Here is a 19,693-nt window from a genome sequence, read left to right as displayed (position 1 = left end):
GCTGCCTGCCACATAGAGACAGCCCAACGGTAGTGGGAGGGAAGAAACACAAGGAAGACATACAGAAATGAGAGATGGAGACAGAGAGGGGGCCGGGGGTTGGGAGGGAGGCAGGGAAACCTGTGGGATCAGATCTGAGTTCTAGCCATGCTCCTGTACTTGTTCCTTGAGTTCCCATCGTCTTCCCAGGAAACCTGCTTTAACATGCAGGGTCCAGGCTGGTGGGAAGGAAAAGCCATGAAAATCAAGCACCTTTGCTTCCAATGCAAAGGCATCTGCCGCCACTTGTCAACGTGTCTGATCGGGGATTTGATAGAAGCGTCTGTGTTGTCCCGCACGGAGGATTTGGACAGGAACGCTGGCAAAACTGGGAAGGAACTGATGCCCTTGCCCAGGTTGCTTCCTCTGCGCAAGACCCCTTTCGAGTCCACCTGGCCTGGTCTTGTCTGCGTGGCCAACTCCAGCTCACCCTTTTGGACCCACCACAAATGCCACTTCCTCTTAGGTGACTTTGGCGATCTTCAGCATGAAAAGGGGGGTTCTTCCCTTTCTGGGGGCTCCATCACACCCTCTCCCGGGGCACCTTGCACTTAGCCTCGGGGCGGCTTTGATCTGGTTTTGTTCGTTTGCTTGGCTCTCTCTCTACCACCAGACTGGGGGTCCTGCAGGCAAGGGCTCAAGCCAGGCACAGAGCAGACAGTAGGGAAATGTGGTTGACACGCCCTCCTCTTACACGGAAGCCAAGGCCCAGCCCACCCCGGGGTGCCCTTTCTGGGAGAGTGTGGCTGTCTCCCCATCTGGCCCCAGCACTGGAATCTTCACCTGCCCTGCCTGGAATATTGAGTAAACAGCTCCTGCCCCTTCGTCGCTGCAGAGCAGGATTAAATCGTCATCTTGGTGGATGTTGCCTTCCCTCCTATTATCTCTTTCTCTTCTGTCACCTTTATGCCATGACACATCTTAAAATCTATTCATCTTTGTCGCGTGTGCATTAGATTCAAGTGTGTGAGATCAACCAGGCACCTTAAAAATCGATTTTCACTCTGATTGCCTTGTGCAGACAGTCACCGATCCGGGGGGAGAGAGGCGAGGCCCCTGGGGGAGAGCGCGGGCCGCCGCCACGAGTCTAACCCAAGTCTTGGGTCCCCTGGCCGGTGGCCTGGCTGCTGGGGGGCTGGTGCAGGACATCGGCAGAGGAAGTAGCAGAGGGACCCTCACAAGGAGGGTTAGGGATGAGATTCGCTGCAAGCATTCTAGCATCGGCGTCGCAGCTGAAGCGACCGTAGAGGCCTGCCTGGTCCAGTCTCTTTGCTTCATGTCTGGGGAGACTGAGACCCAGAGGGGATTTGTGACTGACCAGCTCCCCAGCTGGCAGCTGACCACACTGACAAGAGAGATGGCGACCGCTTCCCACTGTGGGGACCAGGCAGATCCCTGGACCAGCCTAAGCTGCCACCCCCCTGCCCCTTCACCAAAACCCCCCGCACCCGTGGCAATCCAAGACGGCGCCTGCCTCCCTCACCTCCTCGCACCCAAGTCCCCGCCATGGCAGACGCCCCCACCCGTGAAGCAGTCTTGCAGAGGTCCTGCCTCATTGCGTTTGAACACTGCCCTCATCCCGTCCTTCTGCAGAGCTCTCCCTCTTCCCCTCTCCAGCCTGACCTGACAGGGCATCAGACCCTTGGCGTCCTCTCAGCCGTCAGCACACACGTTGGCCCCGGCACCAACCATTGACCCCTGCTACATTCACTCTAACCTCGGGGAAGCAGGTATTATCCCTGCATCCGAGGAGGTTCTGGTGGGGAGATGGGGCGGGGCGGAGCCGGGGAGCGAGGTTTTCTGAGCACAGGGGCTCGGGGATACACTCCCGGACCGATTCAAGCAGGTACCGACCTCCAAACATTCCAGCTCCCCAAAGTGGAGCTGCCACCCCGTAGTCCCAACCTCCACTTCTTCCCCCAAATCCTCGCTTCCCCAAATCTTGGGCCCTGGGGTCTCAGCTTCCAAGAGGCCCAGCTGAACATGCCTGAACCGGGCCCCACTGTCGTTCTCCGGGGCCTCAGTGTCTGATAGAAATTTCCGTGAACGATGGTTTTTTCTGAGCCGTCCAACATGATAGCCGCTCCTTCCGTGTGGTAGGTGAGCCCTTGAAACGAGCCTAGTGCAACCGAGGAACTGGAGTTTCTGTTTTATTTCCTTCTACGTCATAGGAATCAGAATTGGAATTTGAACAGCCTCACGTGACTCCTGGTAGCCACACCCTCCTCTAGAGAGGGCTGTCATGCGGGGCTAGGGATGTGCGTTCCCCCTGGTCCACCGAGGAAGATGCTGGGCTCGTGTTTCCCCAGAGAAGGAGGGAGACAGCAAGCCTTGGCTTTGGGGGTTCCCTGTCTCCTGTGGGAGGGGGCCCCCGAAACAGAATGAAAAGGTCTTCCCCAGAGAAGAAATTTCATAGGCTTTATCAAGGCCATGGGGATGTAAAGCAGCTTCACATCTCCAATCCTCTTTCAGCTGCCCTTTATCTCACTGAATTCTGCTTGGTTAATAAAGTGAAGGCACTTGACAGGGAGAGGAAGCCTTGACTTCACTGAGCACCTGTTACATGCCAGGAAGTCCTCCACGCCAAGCACGGTGCCCGAGGGTCTCATCTCACACTGAGGTGATACACGTCACACTCAGGCCAGAAAACAAACACCCACAACTGAGTCTAGTTCGAAAGACAACCAGGTCCTCTGAGAGCTGTCTGTAGACGATGGTGGGGAAAGATAACTGTGTTCAATACTCACTCTTAAGTGTATTTATTAAAGGTACAGTCTATTATTTTCTATGCACTTGGGCCTTTGCTGCTCCCTCCTCGCCAGGCGTCGATATTCACGTCGTGTGGAAATCAACCAAAGTTCATTGAACCCCTGCTACATGGAAACCACCACAGGGAATTTTACAAAGGACCATACAATTCACGTTCCTCCCGATCTGAAGGGTCAGGGTTAGCCACCTATGGCCCACGGGCTGGAGCCAACCCATCACCTATTTTTGTGTGGCCCGTGAGCTAAGAATGGTCTTCACATTTTTTTTAATGGTTGGGGAAAAAAAATCAAAAGAAGAATGATATTCATGACAGGTGAAAATTATGCAAAGTTCAATTTACAATGTCCATAAGTAAAGTTTGGGGACACATTCATTACCTGTCGTCTAAGCTGCTTTTGCCCCACAAGGCAGAGTTGAGCACCTACAGCAGAGACCATCTAACTCACAAGGCCGAGAACAGCTACCATCCGGCCCTTTGCAGAAAGTCTGCCAGCCCCTGCGATAGGTGAGCTAATGGTGACAGAGATGGCGTCTATGATACCCCAAGGCCCCCTGATCCCAGATGGGTCATTTCCAGGGGCTCCTCCCACTGGCCAGCTCAGGAGAGGCTCCCTGGAGGAGGGAGAGTCTGAGACGGACTCGGGCAGCGTAGGGTTTGCACAGGAGAGGACGAAACCCGCCCTGGGGAGTGGGACATTATGAGCGAAAGCCTGGAAGTGGGGACAGCAAGTCAGCCATTTCCTAGAGCAGAAGCCAAGAGTGGAGGGGACAACGGGAGGGCTGAGCTCATGCCAGAGAGAGACAGAGAGACAGAGATGGAGAAGCAGCTTCAGCTCTCAGAGCCATGGAGAGCTGGAGCTAAAGGGGACCCACCGTCCAGTCCCAGCCCCCCACCAGTAAAGCTGCGCTCACCACCTGAGATGCTCCCTTCTCGGCCCACCAAGACCATCGGGTATCAAGCCCTAATGGACCTCCTGGTCCCCAGGGGACCCCCGGCAGCTGAGTCTGTTGGGGAAAAATCCCTCTGAGGGGGTTTGAGGCGGATGCTTTCTTCAGAAACGTCCCTTTCTGAAGCATATGTTTTGAACTGCAGGGAGCTCTTGTTTGCTATTGGTTTCCCCTGTAATTTTATCTTTCCTCTTTATTTAAGACAAAAAATCCCCACAGACTCATACAAGCGATTTTGAGTATTTAAGAAAAAAACTCTTCCTTGCTCCACTGTCACCTTAAAGGGAAGATGTCAGACCTTCATTTCCCAATAGAACGAATTTGAACGTTGCTTTCAGCTACAGGGTGACGTTCTCCTGAGTTTCCTATAAACAGCTGGTTGCTTTCTCTTTTTCTTTCTTTGTTTTATGTGATACACATAAACAAGGGGCCCAGGGTGTGCTTTCCCGTACACACCTCCACACGCATGTGCACCCACCCGCTTACACACACGCACACGCAGCTGCATCTGCCAGCCGCAGGATGTGACTCTCCCTCCCAGCATATCACGGCCCCCAAATGCAAAGCTCAACCCAGGGACCCCCCAAGGGACCCCCAGAGCCTGATCCAAAAGCACCAGGAGTTTGTTGTACAACACAGATGACGACAGATGACGTTGATTGCTTTCTTGATTAGTGGTTAAAGGGAATGGATTTGCTACGCTGCGTCGTGAGAGAGTGTGCAATGAATCCCCGATTGGCTTGGTGATGACACTGTCGTGAGGACTGGAAATGGGCAGACGTGGTCCAGTGTGAGGGCAGTGGTGACGATGGGAACTGGCCAGAGAGCCTGGGAGCAGGACGGGGCCATGGGTGGTTTGGGGCTGTGAGGTACGTGGGCACACGGTGAGGCAGCCCAGCACACCATGTGCCTGCTGCTTGGAGCACCTGCAAGTTCAGGCCTCACCTGCTCTGTGCACCTGAGCCAGCAGGCATGTCTCTGTGCTGCAGAAACCAGCCTGAGCGGATGGACCCCACTCTGGGTCTCTCCATGTGACTCCAAAGCCGTCCCTGTGCGGAGGACGTGGAGATCACTGTTGCCAGCCCAGATCCAGCACCAGAGCTCAGAAACTTACTGCTTTCTGTGCGCCTCCCCTTGGGGACCTTATGAGCTCCTCAGAAATCTGAAATCAGCCCCTCCCGGCCAGCCTGCTGCACCCCCAGGGTTTCCTGTGAGTGGGACCACTGTGTACCTGTCTGCACAGCCAGAAGCTGGGCGTCATCCTTCCCCCTGCCAATGTTTCCATTTCTCTGCTGCTGCCGCCTCTGGTCCCAGCATGCCTCCTGGACTCAGGACTGGACCTGGTGCCCCCGCCCTCCCTGACCCTGGTCCCTGGCCACACGGCTGCCACAGTGAGCTTCGGAACGCAGATGTTCCTTTGTTCCCAGCCGCCCCAGGGTGAAGCCAACGTCAGTCCCTGTGGCCTTTTGTGACCTGACCCGCTTTGTCTCCCCAGAACTTGCCTCTCTCCACGCCCCCGTGTAGTGGACACTCCAGTCCATCCCAATGTCCTTACAGGTCCTCAAGCCCAGCCCGTGTCTCACCTCAGGTGTCTCACCTCCTGTCCCCACGTGCATTTCCTGAAGCTGGAAATACTCTCTTTCACTCTTCCCTTTCAACCGTGCTCCCCTGAAAGCCCCCGTAGCGTCCTCTGAACCCTCTCTCACCTGCTGTCCTGGGCAGCCCAGCACAGGCATCACCTCTCGACCCTCACAGCAACCCAGAGGACAGAAAAAGGACGGTGCCTGTTTTGCAGCCGGACAGGACAGGGGCCCTCCACCCGGTGAACAGCAGGTCTCCCACTTCAAGAAGGATCCCTCGCTCAGAAATCCTCCCTTGCTGACTCTAGCTCACCAAGACTGGGCACCAGAAGCCTCCTTCCAGACAAGGGAACCCAGCTACCCAACACCTGTCAGTTTTCCCTGAAACTGAAGCTCAACCATTTCAGCACTAAACGTGGAACCATTTTTCAGGATGGTTTTCTAGTCTTTTAGAAAGACTTGAGCCTTCAGAGTTCCACAAGCAGAAACTAAACATGTGCTGTCTCCGGATCATTCTCTGTACCAGGCTGTAGAGACCAGTGTCCTGAGGGTACTGGGTGGGGGAACTGTGGGCCCCCTTCATTCAAAGGTCCTGCCTGCCAGGAGCCCCCGTCCAGGAAATAGAGATGGACAAGTGAGCCACGGGGTGACCAGCGCGCTGGGCCAGGGTCCAGTGGCCCTCGGGCTTCTTGAGCCCTTGGGGTTCCCTGGGGAGCTTCCTCCCTTGATGCCATTTGACCTGGCTCACCCTCATCAGGGGTACCTCTCTCCCACCTTCCTAAGATTGTGGCTCTCATCTGTGGAGACCAGAGACATCGGATCGCCAGGGTGTTTACAGTAAATATCTAAAAATAGACTAAGTTCTGAGTGAGGCCCCGAGGGTTCCTCTGATTAAAATGCATGAGCCTTGATGTAGAAACAGCAATTTTTCTTTTTAACATCATTCTGTTTATTGGATGGTTCTGGGGTGGGGAGGGTGCCTGAGGGGGGGTGCTGGGGTGTCTTGGGGGAGAACGGGCTGTGCTTTCTTCCTGGGCTCTCACAGGAGGGACACGCAGTGGGTGTTCAGTAAAGTCTCAGTGACTCCTTAGTACGAGGTTCAAGGTTGCCGCAGCCCAACACAGATAGATACGCACTGAATGAAGGGGGAGTTGGTGCTGCAAATCAACCGTGTTCTTTTCAAGTTCAAGAAAAAGCAGTAGAAAGGGAAAGAGACAGGTGAAGCAGGGCATTCACGGCAAACTCTCGAGAGGGACGAACAGTGAGGAAGAGCAGATGGGAAGCCTTTGACTTCAAAGAGACGGAGAGAATTCCTCTCTCAACAGTTTGTCTCCCTCCATCGGGCTCACTGCATGAGTGAAAGCAACGCAACTGCCCACGAGAACACCCCAATTACAAAGGAAAAGGGCTGATGGAAGTTGCAGGTGGGTTGCTCATCCGTTGCAACCAAACGCTCACAGAAAATGTCCAAACACGAGCCTCCTTTGGCAAGAAGGAATGAGCTATCAGTTGTTTTTTTGTTTTTTTAAAAGAAAGAAACACACAGTTTATTGAAAACCAGAAAAGTCAGGAAAGAATATTGCCTTCTTAATAATAAATACATTTCGTGGGCAAGAATTGCAAGGGAGTCGTTTAAATTAATTTCCGCTTTGTTTGTTTGGTCTGTACAGGGCTTAAGTCCCAGCTGACAGCAATCTGTAAAAGTTCTAACATATTGGAAATCTGATTTTCTTGCAGCCAGAATCCCATAGTCCAAAATGATTTCTCTTTCAACTCTGTTAATCAGACAGGCAAGGCTCAAATGGACTCCTAGTCAAACCAAATTGCACTTGGTCTTTTTGGGAGTGTGAAAAATATCTGATGAAAACTGCAAATGCAGAGCTGCCGGCCATTTCTCTCTGCAGAACTGGTGTCGGTGTTGGGGGACTACAGTGAAAGGGGAAGGGAAGACCTTGCGCATCCTTCATCCTCTGAGGCTCTGTGGTCCTGCCTTCTCTTTCTGCCCCACCCCTTCTGGAACGTGTGCTTTGGGAAGCTAGGGGAACTCCAAGGAAAACAGAAGGAGCTCATTCTAGTTTGGAATTGGAGGCTCAAAAAGAAAAGGCCAAGGGCTTCCCTGGTGGCGCAGTGGTTGAGGGTCTGCCTGCCGATACAGGGGACACAGGTTTGTGCCCCGGTCTGGGAAGATCCCACATGCCGCGGAGCGGCTGGGCCCGTGAGCCATGGCCGCTGAGCCTGCGCGTCCGGAGCCTGTGCTCCGCAACGGGAGAGGCCACAGCAGTGAGAGGCCCACGTACCGCCAAAAAAAAAAAAAGAAGAAGAAGAAAAGGCCAAATTTCCTCCCACTCAGACTCTGAGCATTCAGTTTCAGGAAGGACACAACCGTTCTCCTTAGTCCCTTTTTCTCACCCCTGCTGGCAGGCAAGCCCCCATGGTGCCCAGCGCACGGTGTGCTCCCCTGACTTGTCCCAGCGGTCAGCTCCACCCTCCTGGATCTAAGTGACAAGCTGCGTGAGAGCTGTCCCTCCTCACGTCCCCTCTACATGCTGTTCCTGAACTTAAATCCTCACCCACCTTCTTCTCCAATCTGACTCTAGCTGGTTTCTAAAACCAAATCCATCTGTAAAAGATGCAGGTTTATAACTGGAACAAACACAAATGTGACTAGAAAACTGTAAATAAAAACCAGCAAGTCGGGGTGCGCACAAAGGGTCCCAAACTCTGGAAGCCAGTCCTAGGCAGTGCTGCCCCTCCCTGGCCCCCCAGCCTTGGAGCTCCTACCAGACAGTGCTGCCAGGGACGGCCCTCCTTGGCTGGGAAAGGTCTGGAGTGTGTGTGTGCTTGAATGAATTCCGTCCCTCCCCATACACCAAGGGGTCTTAACCCAGGCTCTATGCATGAACGTCAGGGTAAACCCCAGCCCCTCAGATGATAGGCAAAATGTATACATCTGTGCATTCCTGTGGCCCCTGGCTTTTCCGGGTTCCCACGTGCCGCCATGGCCCTCACAAGGGCGAGCACCCCAGCTGTCCATCCATGTTTGCCCACTGGCGTTTCCCAGCTGTGCTTCCTAGGTGTGCCCCAGACCTTAGCCTTGGTCCTGGAGCCGGATGCGGAGGCGCCCACGCCTCGGTCTCCCTGGGGTGGTGGCAGCGTCCGCGGCCCTCTCTTGCCCCTTCTCTGTTGCGCCGTCTTCCTCCCTTCCTTCCCTCTTTCCAACTGAATTCTCGTTTTTCCTCTCTCCCTAGTGCTTGTACGGCTGCTATGTCCATTCCTCCATCATCCCCACCTTCCACCGGAGGTGCTACTGGCTCCTTCAGGTAGGTGGCTGGGACTGGATTCTTCTTCCGTCTCCGGTGCTGGGGAAGGGTCTGCGGAGGGAGCTGAGTGGGGTGGGGCTCCTGCGTGCGGTGGTCCCAGGCCCTGGCACCCTGGCCAGCTTTCCTAGGGATGTCGGCGTGTGGCGCTGAGGCCAGCTTCGGGGCCGACCCGGTGTGATGTCAGATGCCAGCAAGGGGAGGAAGCCTGGTGGGGGGCGTCCTTGCCCGCCGCATGAGGATACCATCCTGCCAGCTGCTTCCAGGGTGCCTCAGTTTCCTCTGATTGAGGACAGGAAAAAGCCTGGGTGGGCAACCTGCCCCTGACTGAGAAAAGCCTTTGCACTGAAAACCGCATGTGGGTTAGCCGTCAGCACACGTGGAGAATCAGCTCCCAGAGTCGTGCCAGTTGTAGTTGGATAGATTGGGATGGCTGTTGGGAGACCAGGAGCTCCTGGCTCAGAGGGAAGGAGCTCTGTAATCGATTTGTGATGTCTGCTGTGGAGCAGGATGGAGAAAGGGGTGGAGGAGCCACCCAGTCGCCAAAGCTCCCAGGGAGGCCTGGCTCCCAGATCTCTGTCCATGGTGCTGGAGCACAGCCCCGAGGCCGCCCAGCCAACAGCCGACTGGTTGTGTTGGTGGTCGTCTTGCACGTGGAAGGTGTTGCTGTGAGTGGGAAGGTCTGAGGGGTCTGCCCAGCGAGCCTGGACCTGGGTCCTTTCCAAAGCTCGACCTCTGATTTGCAGCTGCTCTCTGTAGAACACATCCCCGGGGGGCCCCGGCAGCATCACTCCAACTTCTTCCTACTGCCTCTGCCCAGGGATTGCTGCCTCTGGCCTTTCCCCCCAGAGGTCTCACTTTCTGCATCCAAGTTAGCCTGGGCCTCAGGGGTCTGGGGATCTCCCTGACCTGGGGGACGCGGTTGGGAGGGGTCCAGCAGTTGGGAAAGCAAGCCCCCCGCCAATGCTCATGGCACGTGTTCTGAGAGGAGAGAGCTGCACATGCCATGGAGTGCAGAAGGGCTGCTGGTCCCAGGGAAGGTGGCCTGGAAGGTGTCTGCTGGGCACAGGGCTGCCGCAGTGTCCACACCTAGACCAGGCCCTCTGTCCATCAACTCGCCCTCACCTCCCCCAACCAACCCCCTGCCCGCGCCGCCATACACTTCCGTTCTCCTCAGTTCCCAGAAACAATTGTCTGTGGTTCAAGTTCATCGGCGGGTGGCACCTGAGACCGTCAGACGAGGTGCTGACTTGCAGACGCGGCTTCCCCAACACCTTGCCCGTTATAGTCTCCCGGGTCTGTCCCCCTTGGAGGTTGGCGTGGTAACACCTGCCTTTCTACTTGCTCAGCCCTGCGTCCTTGTGAAAGGGACCTTCAGTGTAATCCTGGGATGCTACTTTCCAGGTCTTATTAATAAGAATGGACCCAAGGCATTTTGCCATTTGGTCAAGGGTCTTCTCCGTGGCTGCAGGAGGTGGGAGTGGGCTCCTCCTTGACAGCAGAGATCTGGTGCAGTTAGAACATGTCCCTGTGTCTCCAGGACACAACCGTTCTCCTTAGTCCCTTTTTCTCACCTCTGTGTTGCCAGAGAAACACTTCCACCTCCAGCAGCCCCTGTGAGCTCCTTCCTTCCTGGACCTCCACCCCCTCGGGTCCCACGCTGGTGTTTTCAGCTTTCAGGCCCCATCAGAACAGCGCTCTGCTCTGCTCTCTCTGCCCAGCCTGGCTGCTGCCCTCCTGAGGGAGGCACACCCCCGCGGCCAGCTTCCTGCCAGCTCGCCCCTCGGGCAGCCCCAGCTGTCGGCTCTCCAAGGCTGCTTCCTCTCTCTCCTCCAGACCTCTCCCCACCCCCACGCCTCCATTCCCTCAGGCACCTGTGGCTTTCGGTAGATCTCCTTCCCGGGACTCAGACGCCACCGGGCCGCCTTGGAGTCTGAGCCGATTGCTCCCCAACCTGGATTCCACTCACGCAGGCCCCTTGAGCCAAGTCCCTCTTAGCCTGGGCTGCCCTTGCCTTATTTCTGGGGCCACGCAAGGAGTGGGGGGCCGCTGCTCCTCTGCCCCAGCCCTCCCCTCCCTGGTGCTCCGATCCTGGCCGCTGCGTGCTGGAGACATACCTGGGGTGACTCGTGTGCGTCTGGGTTTGTTACCTTCCAGCTGGCGGGGAACCCGAGTCTCCCCAAAGGCCGGGATCACAGATCTGGTTTCTCCAGGGCTAATCTGAATCTTTAGCTTCTCTCCGGGTCCCTGGGGAGTTGACTCTCCACCCCCGCCTCCGCGTCCCCGAGTTTCTGTGAGCAGGTGACAAAGCGGGAAGGTACACGGGCGGGGGGCTCCTGCTTCCGGGTCAGCTCTGGGCAGGAGGAGGTTAAGGAGAAAAGTCAAGGCAATTAGCTCCTCGCAAGTCCCGCCCCCGGAAGCCTGGAGCTCCGGGACTTGTCTGGAGCCGGCAGACACGGAGGAACCAGAGCCTTCCCCTAGAGTGGAGGGACTGAAGCCCGTTCAGCCATGGCACCTAAGGTCATTGGCGTGCCCCGTGGGCACCACGTGGGCACCTGCACGGGCAGCATCTCGAGACCCCAGAGGACCTGAGCTCAGGCTGCTTCTACAGGGCCTTTGGGGAATCGGCCCTGGGGCCTTGAGAAGCGCCCGCTGCCGCTGGTGCGCAGCTCCTCTCCTCGCATCGGCAGCCCCGCTGAGGGCTCCATGTGTCACGGCTGGCAGGGCCCTTATAGGCTGCCCCACGCTCCACTGCTGCATTTCCTAGATAGACGCTGAGGCCCAGAGAGGGCAGGGTCAGGCCAAGGGTCGCCCAGCCGGTCAGCGATGGAGCCGGGCTGGGATCAGGTTCCTTCTTGCCTCTGCCTCCCGTGGCCTTGAACATGGTTATCACTGCATCCTCCCAGGCCCTGAGCCTTGCTGGGGCCCTGGAGGTGCAGCCCCTCCTGCAGGCTGGGCCGCTCCGACGCTGGGCCAGACAGCCAGGCTCCTCGGCCTCCGTCTCTGCCACCGTGGCCTCTCCTCTTGGGATTTTCTAGTGCTTTGGCTCGGGCCTTCCTGCCTCCCTCTGTGACCCCTCTGGGGCCCCACAGTCCCTCCTTCCGTGCGTTCCTCCCCCTGCCCGCTCCCCCAGGAGGACAAGCCCCCACGTCAGGCCAGACTTGCCAGCAGATTCTGTATGGCTCATTTGGAAACTATTTCTGCTTCTAATGAGTGTTTTTCTTTTTGCCCTTGTCCTCTAAAATGCTTAATGAATGTTTTCCACGCTCAAGTGAAGCAGGGGGTGTGTCCTGTGTGTCTGCCACCGCCATTCATTCGGGGCTGCGTGTCTGTTGAGACCAGCTCGCGGGGCCAGAGGCAGCGGGCGCTGCTCCCTGGACCACCCCGCAGCTCACACACAGGCCTGCAGGCCTCTGAGTGCTGCTGTGCGAATACAGGGACCCTGGGGCTTTGGGGGGACCCCGCTACTGGGGGCTCCTGGATCACTGAGAGTGGCAGACGTTTGGGTTCCAAGTTCTGGCACCCGGCCACCCCGGGTACTGACTCTGGGCCAGACAGTGCACCGGCCCCGCACCACGGGCCCCCGGGTCACCCGGGAGAAGACCAGGCTCCCAGGGCGCCCGTCTCTTCTCCCCGGGCTGCCATTGTTACCCTTCTTATAGGGAGGGGCTAGAGACAGCTTCAAGCACCTGGTCCCAGGCCGTGCAGTCACGGAGGGGCAGCTGCCCTTCAACCCCACACCCTACCTCCTGCCTGACGTTGAGCTTTGCCAGCCCAGAACCCCCAGGAACAGCGGGTGCAGGGGCCTCGTCTCCACCGAGTGCCACGGTACAGAGGCAGCGCAGAAGAGTGCAGCGGCGGCGGGCGTAGAGCCAGCTTACCGAGGGCGCTCACTCCAGGCTGCGCTGGCCCTGCACAGCTCCCTACCCTGGAGTGGAGGGAGGCCTCAGCCAGAGGACTCGCTGCCCAGGGCAGGAGGGAGACCCCAGTGTTCCTCGGGCGGAGCCCAGGCTCCCCGACAAGTGCCCGTGAGAGCCATACTTCCCCACCTGGCTCGCAAGGCCTGGGGGGTTGAGCTGAGGCTCTAGACCCCTTTGTTGGATTGTGGGCCCCCAGCTGGCCTTTCACCCTCAGCGTGGTCAACTTCTGCCCACCCCGTCCTGAGAGCAGGCTTTCCCGAGGCAAAAATACCAGGACTTGGGGGGGGGTCCCCCCGAGCAGGGCCCCTGGGAGGAGGGCATTTCTCCTGCCAGGAGGAAGGGACTTAAAGGGCAGCTGCCTGGGGGAGGCAGTGGCCCAAGGCCTCCCAGGGTTAGGGCTAGGGTTAGGGTTAGGTCTAGGGTTAGGGTTAGGGTTAGGTTTAGGGGTAGGTCTAGGGTTAGCGTTAGGGTTAGGGTTAGGGTTAGGGCTAGGGTTAGGGTTAGGGTTAGCGCTAGGGTTAGGGTTAGGGCTAGGGTTAGCGCTAGGGTTAGGGTTAGGGTTAGGGTTAGGGCTAGGGCCATGGTTAGGTTTAGGGTTTGGGTTAGGGTTAGGGTTAGGGGTCTTGAATGTCTCATACAGTCCAGCGGGCCCCAGAGAAGGCCTTTTGCACACCTCTGGGGCCATCGTAGCGAACGGTCCAGTTTCAGCTTCTGCCCCAGAGACAGGCCTGGACACCAGCCTGTCCTGAGGGAGCCCCACCTTCCTTCAGGGCCCTCTCCTGCCACCAGTGCCCCTGGGGCCTCCTCACCTCTGAACGAGGCCTTAGCCTCCCCACAGGCAGCTGAGCAGCGCCGTATTCGTCTGCAGTGTGCAGGGAGCGAGCACGTGGGCTCAGGGCCTCCCCTCCCGACCTGGGACTATGGCCCCAGCGTGGGCCTGGGACATTTCCCAACACCACACCCACGGGACCTCAGCATATGGTTCTGTCCGTCGACCCCAGACCTGTCTGTGGATGTGAGGGCCTCTCTCTGAGCCAAGTGCCTCTGAGGCTCCCCAGGAAGGCGCCTCCGATCTCATCGCTTCCCTCAAGTAGCAAAGTTGGGGTGAGGTGAGGTGGTGGGCGTGTTGGGCAGAGGGAACCCCCGGCCCCTGCCGCGTGGCCCAGAGGCCGCCATTCTCGCTCCCACCCGGAGCAATCAGCGGGCAGATGTTTGGGATCTTGTTCGAACCTCTTATAGTGGTGGGATTGGGGTCACACAGGGAAACATTCATTAGCTGTTTGACTCTGGGCATCTGAGCACATTTCTCTGAGTCTCAGTTTCCTCATCAGTAAAATGGTTATGAGAATGGCGTGGACTGCCCAGGACTGTTGTGAGAATTCCCTATACATGAAACACAGAGCACGTGACAATGGAGCCCAGCTCGTGGCCCACGGCAGGCACTCCATAGATGATGGACAGCTCGACGCCGTCAGTACCAGTTTGGACCTATAAGGGCACATCCTGACGCCCCCAGGGAGCCCTGTGATCCCCACCTGGCATCTTCCCTTCATCTCTCACAGCGCCCCCACCAAAAGCGGGAATGGTCAGGACACCTCTGCTCCTTCCTGCCACCCTCCTCTGCAGTGGGGACACTGTCATGGCTGTAAATGTCCCTTGTGCCCACTACCCACCCAAAATGACTGGAAATCTATCTGGGGAATGATCGGCTCTTTTGCAACCCATGTGCCCCCCCCCCATCGTCCCCCTCACTCTATCTGGAAGCGTGGCGTCACCTGGGACCGTGGCCTGCAGGTGAGCTGGGTCACCAGACGGGACCAGCATTCCCAGCGGGGCGGCTGGAAGAGGGCGTCTGCACTCACCCCTCGTCTCCAGGCTTATCCTAATGGGGGGACATCTCCACTCGGGGTGAGCTGGGCTCCACCAGGAGGCCAGCCCTGAGACGTGGGAGACAGCTTCCCCCCACCTTTTTCCTTCCTTTCTTTCCCTCTCTCTCTTTCATCTTTTTTTTAATGGAAGATATGATAGCTTCGTAAAAATACTTGAATGACCCCTCACAGGCTTAGAGTGACAGAGGCGCTGCGGTCAGGCTGACTCTCTGTCCCAAATGGGGCATTTTGACCCACGTGGTTCAGGTAACAGAAGCGAGCTGGTACCTGAGGAGTCCCTGGCCCCCGGGCCTGGGTTGGTGGGGAGGGGAACACGCCCCCGGCCAGCCGGACCCTCTGTGCTCCATCCTGCAGACCCCATACGGAAGATGTGGCAGATGCCACGTACGGGCTGGGCTGGGGCAGAGGGTGCAAGGCTCAGGGACAGCACAGCCCTGGCACTGGGTGGCCCTTGGCACTTGGTGGGGACTCCAGGTCCAGTTCTTTTGGTTCTCACGGCTGCCCTGGGAGGGAGTCAGGACTGGGCAAATTCGCCCTGACTTTTTCAGAAGAGGAAAACGGGGGTCGAGGAGAATTTGGGACCCCCAAAGACTAGGGTAATCAGGGCCCTGTCCAGGCCCTTTAAAGACACACGGCCCCATCCTCTGGAGCTCACAGGCCACAGTGCCCGGGCCGAGGGGCACGGGCGGGGCAGGAGCAGAGATGAGAAGGGGGAGTAGCTGATGGATCCTGGATGTGTTAACCTCTAGGGGTCGGTGCCCATGTCAAGAAGGACAAAAGAGTCTGATGCTGCATCTCTGTCCTACACCCTTGGCTGTCCTTCCCCAGCTGACAGTGACCTCTGTCTAGCCCACTAGGGAGTGGACAGCACAGAGAAGGGAGCCTCCAGGCCCAGAGCATTTGGGTAGAACTCCTGTGTGGAGAGGCAGGTGAAGGACCCTGTGGCGCCAAAGTCATTTCTGACCCTGAATTTATGTGCCTAGTAGGTGATACCGGAAACCATCAATGCGGTGAGTCCAGAGAAGTGGACATAGAGTGGGCTGGGTGGTCAGGGGAGGCTTCCTGGAGGAGGTGAGCTCAAAGATGGAAGAATGGGGCGGGGATGTTCTTCCATGCCCTTTCTGACACGTGGCAGGCCTGGGCCACAGTGTACAGTGACAAGAATGTGTGGGACCCCAGGTCCACAGACCAGGCACGGGGCTGTCTGAGAAGAAGGCCTCAGGACAGGTGTCCCAGGCCCTGGAGCCAGTCAAGTGACTTGGAGGGGCCGTAAGGGGAGAACATGCACCCCATCTCTGCTTGGGCCCAGGAGAAGAGACCAGGAGAGCTGGGGCCGGCCGACCGGAGGCTGAACATTCATCACAGCTGTGGAAGCCCCTCCAGGTTGAAGTGAGAGCAGTGGCCTTTCATCCTTGTCATGATTATTATCAGCAACAGTAACAATAGCCATTGTAAGCCAGGGCTGCCATGGCCCAGCAAGCGACTGTGTTGTTAGCTAATTCTGGAGATGGACAAAATCTGGAGAGAAGTGCAGGGGGGGCCAGGGATACTAGGACAGGGTTCCAGACGGGGTGTTGGCTCCGGAGGACAGGTGAGTGGGGGGTGCTGGCTGGAGCAGGGCAGAGACCATGCAAAATGGAGCAGGGCTGCGGGACCGGTAATTAGACCAGAGCCTCAGCTCATAAGCCACCAGGAGGCTTTTTACACGCAGAGACGGGAGCAGACAAGCAGCAAGTGGTGACGGCCTTTTGCGACGGAGAAGGCGCGTGTGGGAATGAATTGTGGTCTCCGACAGGTCTCTCTGGAGCTGCCTCCTTGTTCCGGTTTTATTCTATCTAGCAGCTTCCTCTTCTTTCTCCATTTAATGTGCCTTGAAGAACGTGATGAGAAGATAAGGTAGACACTAGGAATTTACGGCACTATGCAAAAAATTGCTCAATTCCATTAAGATTTCAGGCTCTTTGCCAAGGCTGCGCAGCAGAGCCGATATTAGTTCCTTCTTAGACATCTTTGCTTGATTGCAATTTACGATGCCAAAGCCTCTGCTGTACCACCTAAGCCTCCAGAAAACATATCCCCCCAGAGCAGCCATTATCCTCTCTATGGAAAGTCAATGGGCATCTTCCAGAAGCTTCTCTCATCCTGGTCCCCTCCTCGGGGACAGGGGCGTGCCCGGGTGGCTGGCTTTTGCACTGGTCACCTTGCAGGGGGAGCAACCCAGAAAGTCCCTGTGATAGGTCTCAGCTACTTGAACTTCACCTTGCAAATCGCGGCTGTCTGTGCTCTTGGAGCCTCTGGGGAAGTGGGATGCTTTGCCCCTACCTTGTGGACGAGGGGGTTCCTGAGTATGGGGGAGAACTTGTAGGCACCGGACAGGCTTCCCACTGGCTACTTGCTGGGACCCCTGGACCCGTGGTCCTTCCAGGCCCACGGTTTGGATTTGAACTCAGCTCTGCCTTCACCTAGCCACGTGACTCTGTCAAGTGAATTAATCTCTGTGAATCTTAAGTCTGTGTCTATAAAATAGGCATGAAATACCTCCCTCTGGGGGTCACCGGGAGGATGAACTGAGCCAATGCCCACAGAGATCTTGGGTCATGCTTGGCCCTAGGCATTGGTGGCTGGCTCATCCCTCTGTTGTGACTATTTCCAGCCATTTTTGCTCCAGGGGATTGGGTGGGTGGGTATAATTGGGGAGGGGTGTCCCCTGAGAAGGTCCCATCCAGACCACCTTTCAATTGGCAAAATACTCATCTAACAGATGCGACCAGGTGATGGCAAACCCGGTTCCCTAAGTTACTCTGCGTCTCTGCTCGGTTAGTGAGAAGCACCCTCCGCATTCCAGCTGTCTGTCTGCTGCAGCCATTTCCCCAGGGCCCCCTCGGCTCTCTGCCCCGCTGGGACTGACCACCGTCTATCCTGTCCCATCCTGAAACCCTCTGTCCTTCCCTTAGAGGACGGGGCTGCCCGGGCCAGGCTGGGAGACGGAGGAAGAACGAAGCTGCCAGAGCTGCAGTTCCTTAGAGATGGAAATTATTAATTAGTCTTAGTGTCCAGACCTTGTCAGCCTCTTAATCCTTCCGTCTGCAGAGGGGTTTATGCCTCCATGGTGTGTGTCATCAGCTTGGCTAAGCGATTGCTTTTAATATAAAGGCAGAACAATGGGCGATACAGTTTGGTTACTATCTTTATTTATCAAGCCAAACAATTCCGGCTCGCCTTCGACAGAACATCCTTCAAAGACGGGGAGAAGGCAAAAGCGGCTTACTTTCCCTTCTAGGTGGCTTATAATGTGGGCTTTTGTTTAATTATCCTTTCGTGTAATCTTCAGCTGACATTCTGTCCTTGATATCCTAATCTTCTTTGGAGCAAAGGGGAAAGTGTGGTTTCCAAAGCAAAAGACAAAAGTTTGCTTCAAGGAAACACTTTCTGTTTTGCTTCTGAAAGAACTCAAAGGGCCAAGAATGAAATTCCGTTGTCATCTAGTAGAGTGAAATGGAAAATGCGAGTCTTTGGTGACAAGCTCCATGTGTGGACGTCAGCACTCGCTTAGGCCTCCGGGGACACCCAGCTCGTGAAGTTGGCCTCCTTGGGGGTGCTGTAGACTCTGGTCCCCCGACATCACATCATAACTGCTTTTACCACCGTTACTATTTCGGTGGCTCCAGGATGCAGGTATTCCCAGGTGAGACACACCCCAGACTCACTACAAATAGTTTTAGCTTGACAGGTATACGTAGATGTGCACAGGTGTACACAGGTGAACACAGGTATACATAGGTGTGCATAGGTGAATACAGGTATGCACAGGTGTTCACAGGTAAACATAGGTGAACACAGGTGTGCACAGAACACAGGTATACACACGTGTGCACAGGTGAACACAGGTATACACAGGTGAACAAGGTGTGCACAGGTGTACACAGGTGAATACAGGTATGCAGAGGTGAACACAGGTGTGCACAGGTGAATACAGGTGTGCACAGGTGTGCACAGGTAAACGCAGGTACACACAGACATCACTCCTCCTCTCACCTCCCCCTCAGTTCATCTGCTTTCTTCCCAGGAAAGTGTTCTGGGGGTCCAGAAGGAGACTTCTTGCCATCCCCACCCCACCCCCCAAATGGACAGGACTTCCTGGGAGCTTTCCCCTCTCCTTTTCCGGACGCACCAGTGTCCTCCTTGGATATGTGTCTGGTTATCCTAGCCCCTTGCCCACCTCCCATTCTTTCCTCACCCCTCACCTCCAGCTTTCCTCTTCTTCCTCCGTGCCATGATGGGGCTGTCTCCAGTTCACCAGTGACCTCTGCGTTGCAAAACCCAAAGGTCACCTCACTGCCACCCTCATTTTTCGGACCTCCCAGCAGCACTTACCAAGGTTGGCCATCCCCTCTTTCTGGAATGTTCTCTTCTCCTGCTGCTGGCTATCTCCCTCACTGCTCGTTCTTTACAGATCGCATCCCTTTTCCTCAAGCCCTAGATCTTGGAATGTCCCTGAGCTTCCTAGGCCTTCCCTTCTCTGTCTTCACCGTCTCCTTGGGTCCTCTCACCTGAGTCCACAGTTTCACATGCCAGTTTTATGCCAATGACTCCCACATGTATAGCTGTACCCTGACCTCACCAGTCAGCGCCTTACTTTTAAACTCAGCCCTCTGTGCAGTGGCCCCTCCTGACACCCCACCTAATTTCCCCTCTCTCTCCTGCAAACCACTCTGCCCCCCCAACAAACATTGTATTATCCAATGTTTAAGGTAAACGGAAAAGTTGAGAGAATTTTACAAGCACCCTATACCAACCACCCAGACTCTCTCAACATCTTGCTATATTGTTTTATCACTTACACGTCCATCTCTCCAGAAATCCGACTTACTTGTTTTTCATGCATTTCAAACTAAGCTGCAGACAACAGTACACCTCCCCCAACACGTACTGGAGCAGAGCACACATGTCGGTAACCAGAGTTCAATATTTAAAGTGCAATTCTTTTCTTTTGCTTTGAAAATTTACACACAATGAAACAGTTGGAGGCACAAATGTTAACATACTAGCTGATGCGTTTCCATCGATACGCGCACCAACAGAACCCAAGCCCGCGTGGAGGTTTAGACTATTACCATCACCCCAGAAAGTTCCCTCCTGTCCTTTCCCAGTCAGTCCCCACGCCCATGTCCCAGAGGTTACCATTGTCCTGTTTTTTCCACCATGGATGAGTTTTTCCTGTTCTAGAACTT

At 56.1% G+C, this 19,693-nt stretch overlaps 1 protein-coding gene across 1 annotated transcript in view; it reads left to right on the top strand.

Moving 5' to 3' along the window:
- LOC141278795 (calmodulin-binding transcription activator 1-like) overlaps window positions 1–19,693 on the top strand; it is a 193,653-nt gene that overhangs the window by 3,275 nt on the left and 170,685 nt on the right. The window contains exons 2-4 of the mRNA XM_073805330.1: window positions 3,216–3,313; window positions 5,000–5,147; window positions 8,585–8,656. Of these exons, the coding sequence (XP_073661431.1) occupies window positions 3,216–3,313; window positions 5,000–5,147; window positions 8,585–8,656 (318 nt within the window). The remainder of the gene's footprint in view (window positions 1–3,215; window positions 3,314–4,999; window positions 5,148–8,584; window positions 8,657–19,693) is intronic.

This window comes from Tursiops truncatus, chromosome 1, assembly GCF_011762595.2.
Source record: "Tursiops truncatus isolate mTurTru1 chromosome 1, mTurTru1.mat.Y, whole genome shotgun sequence".
Classification (NCBI taxonomy): domain Eukaryota; kingdom Metazoa; phylum Chordata; class Mammalia; order Artiodactyla; family Delphinidae; genus Tursiops; species Tursiops truncatus.
The sequence above is the reverse complement of the archived record's forward strand: the minus strand, read 5'-3'. Positions and strand labels throughout refer to the sequence as shown.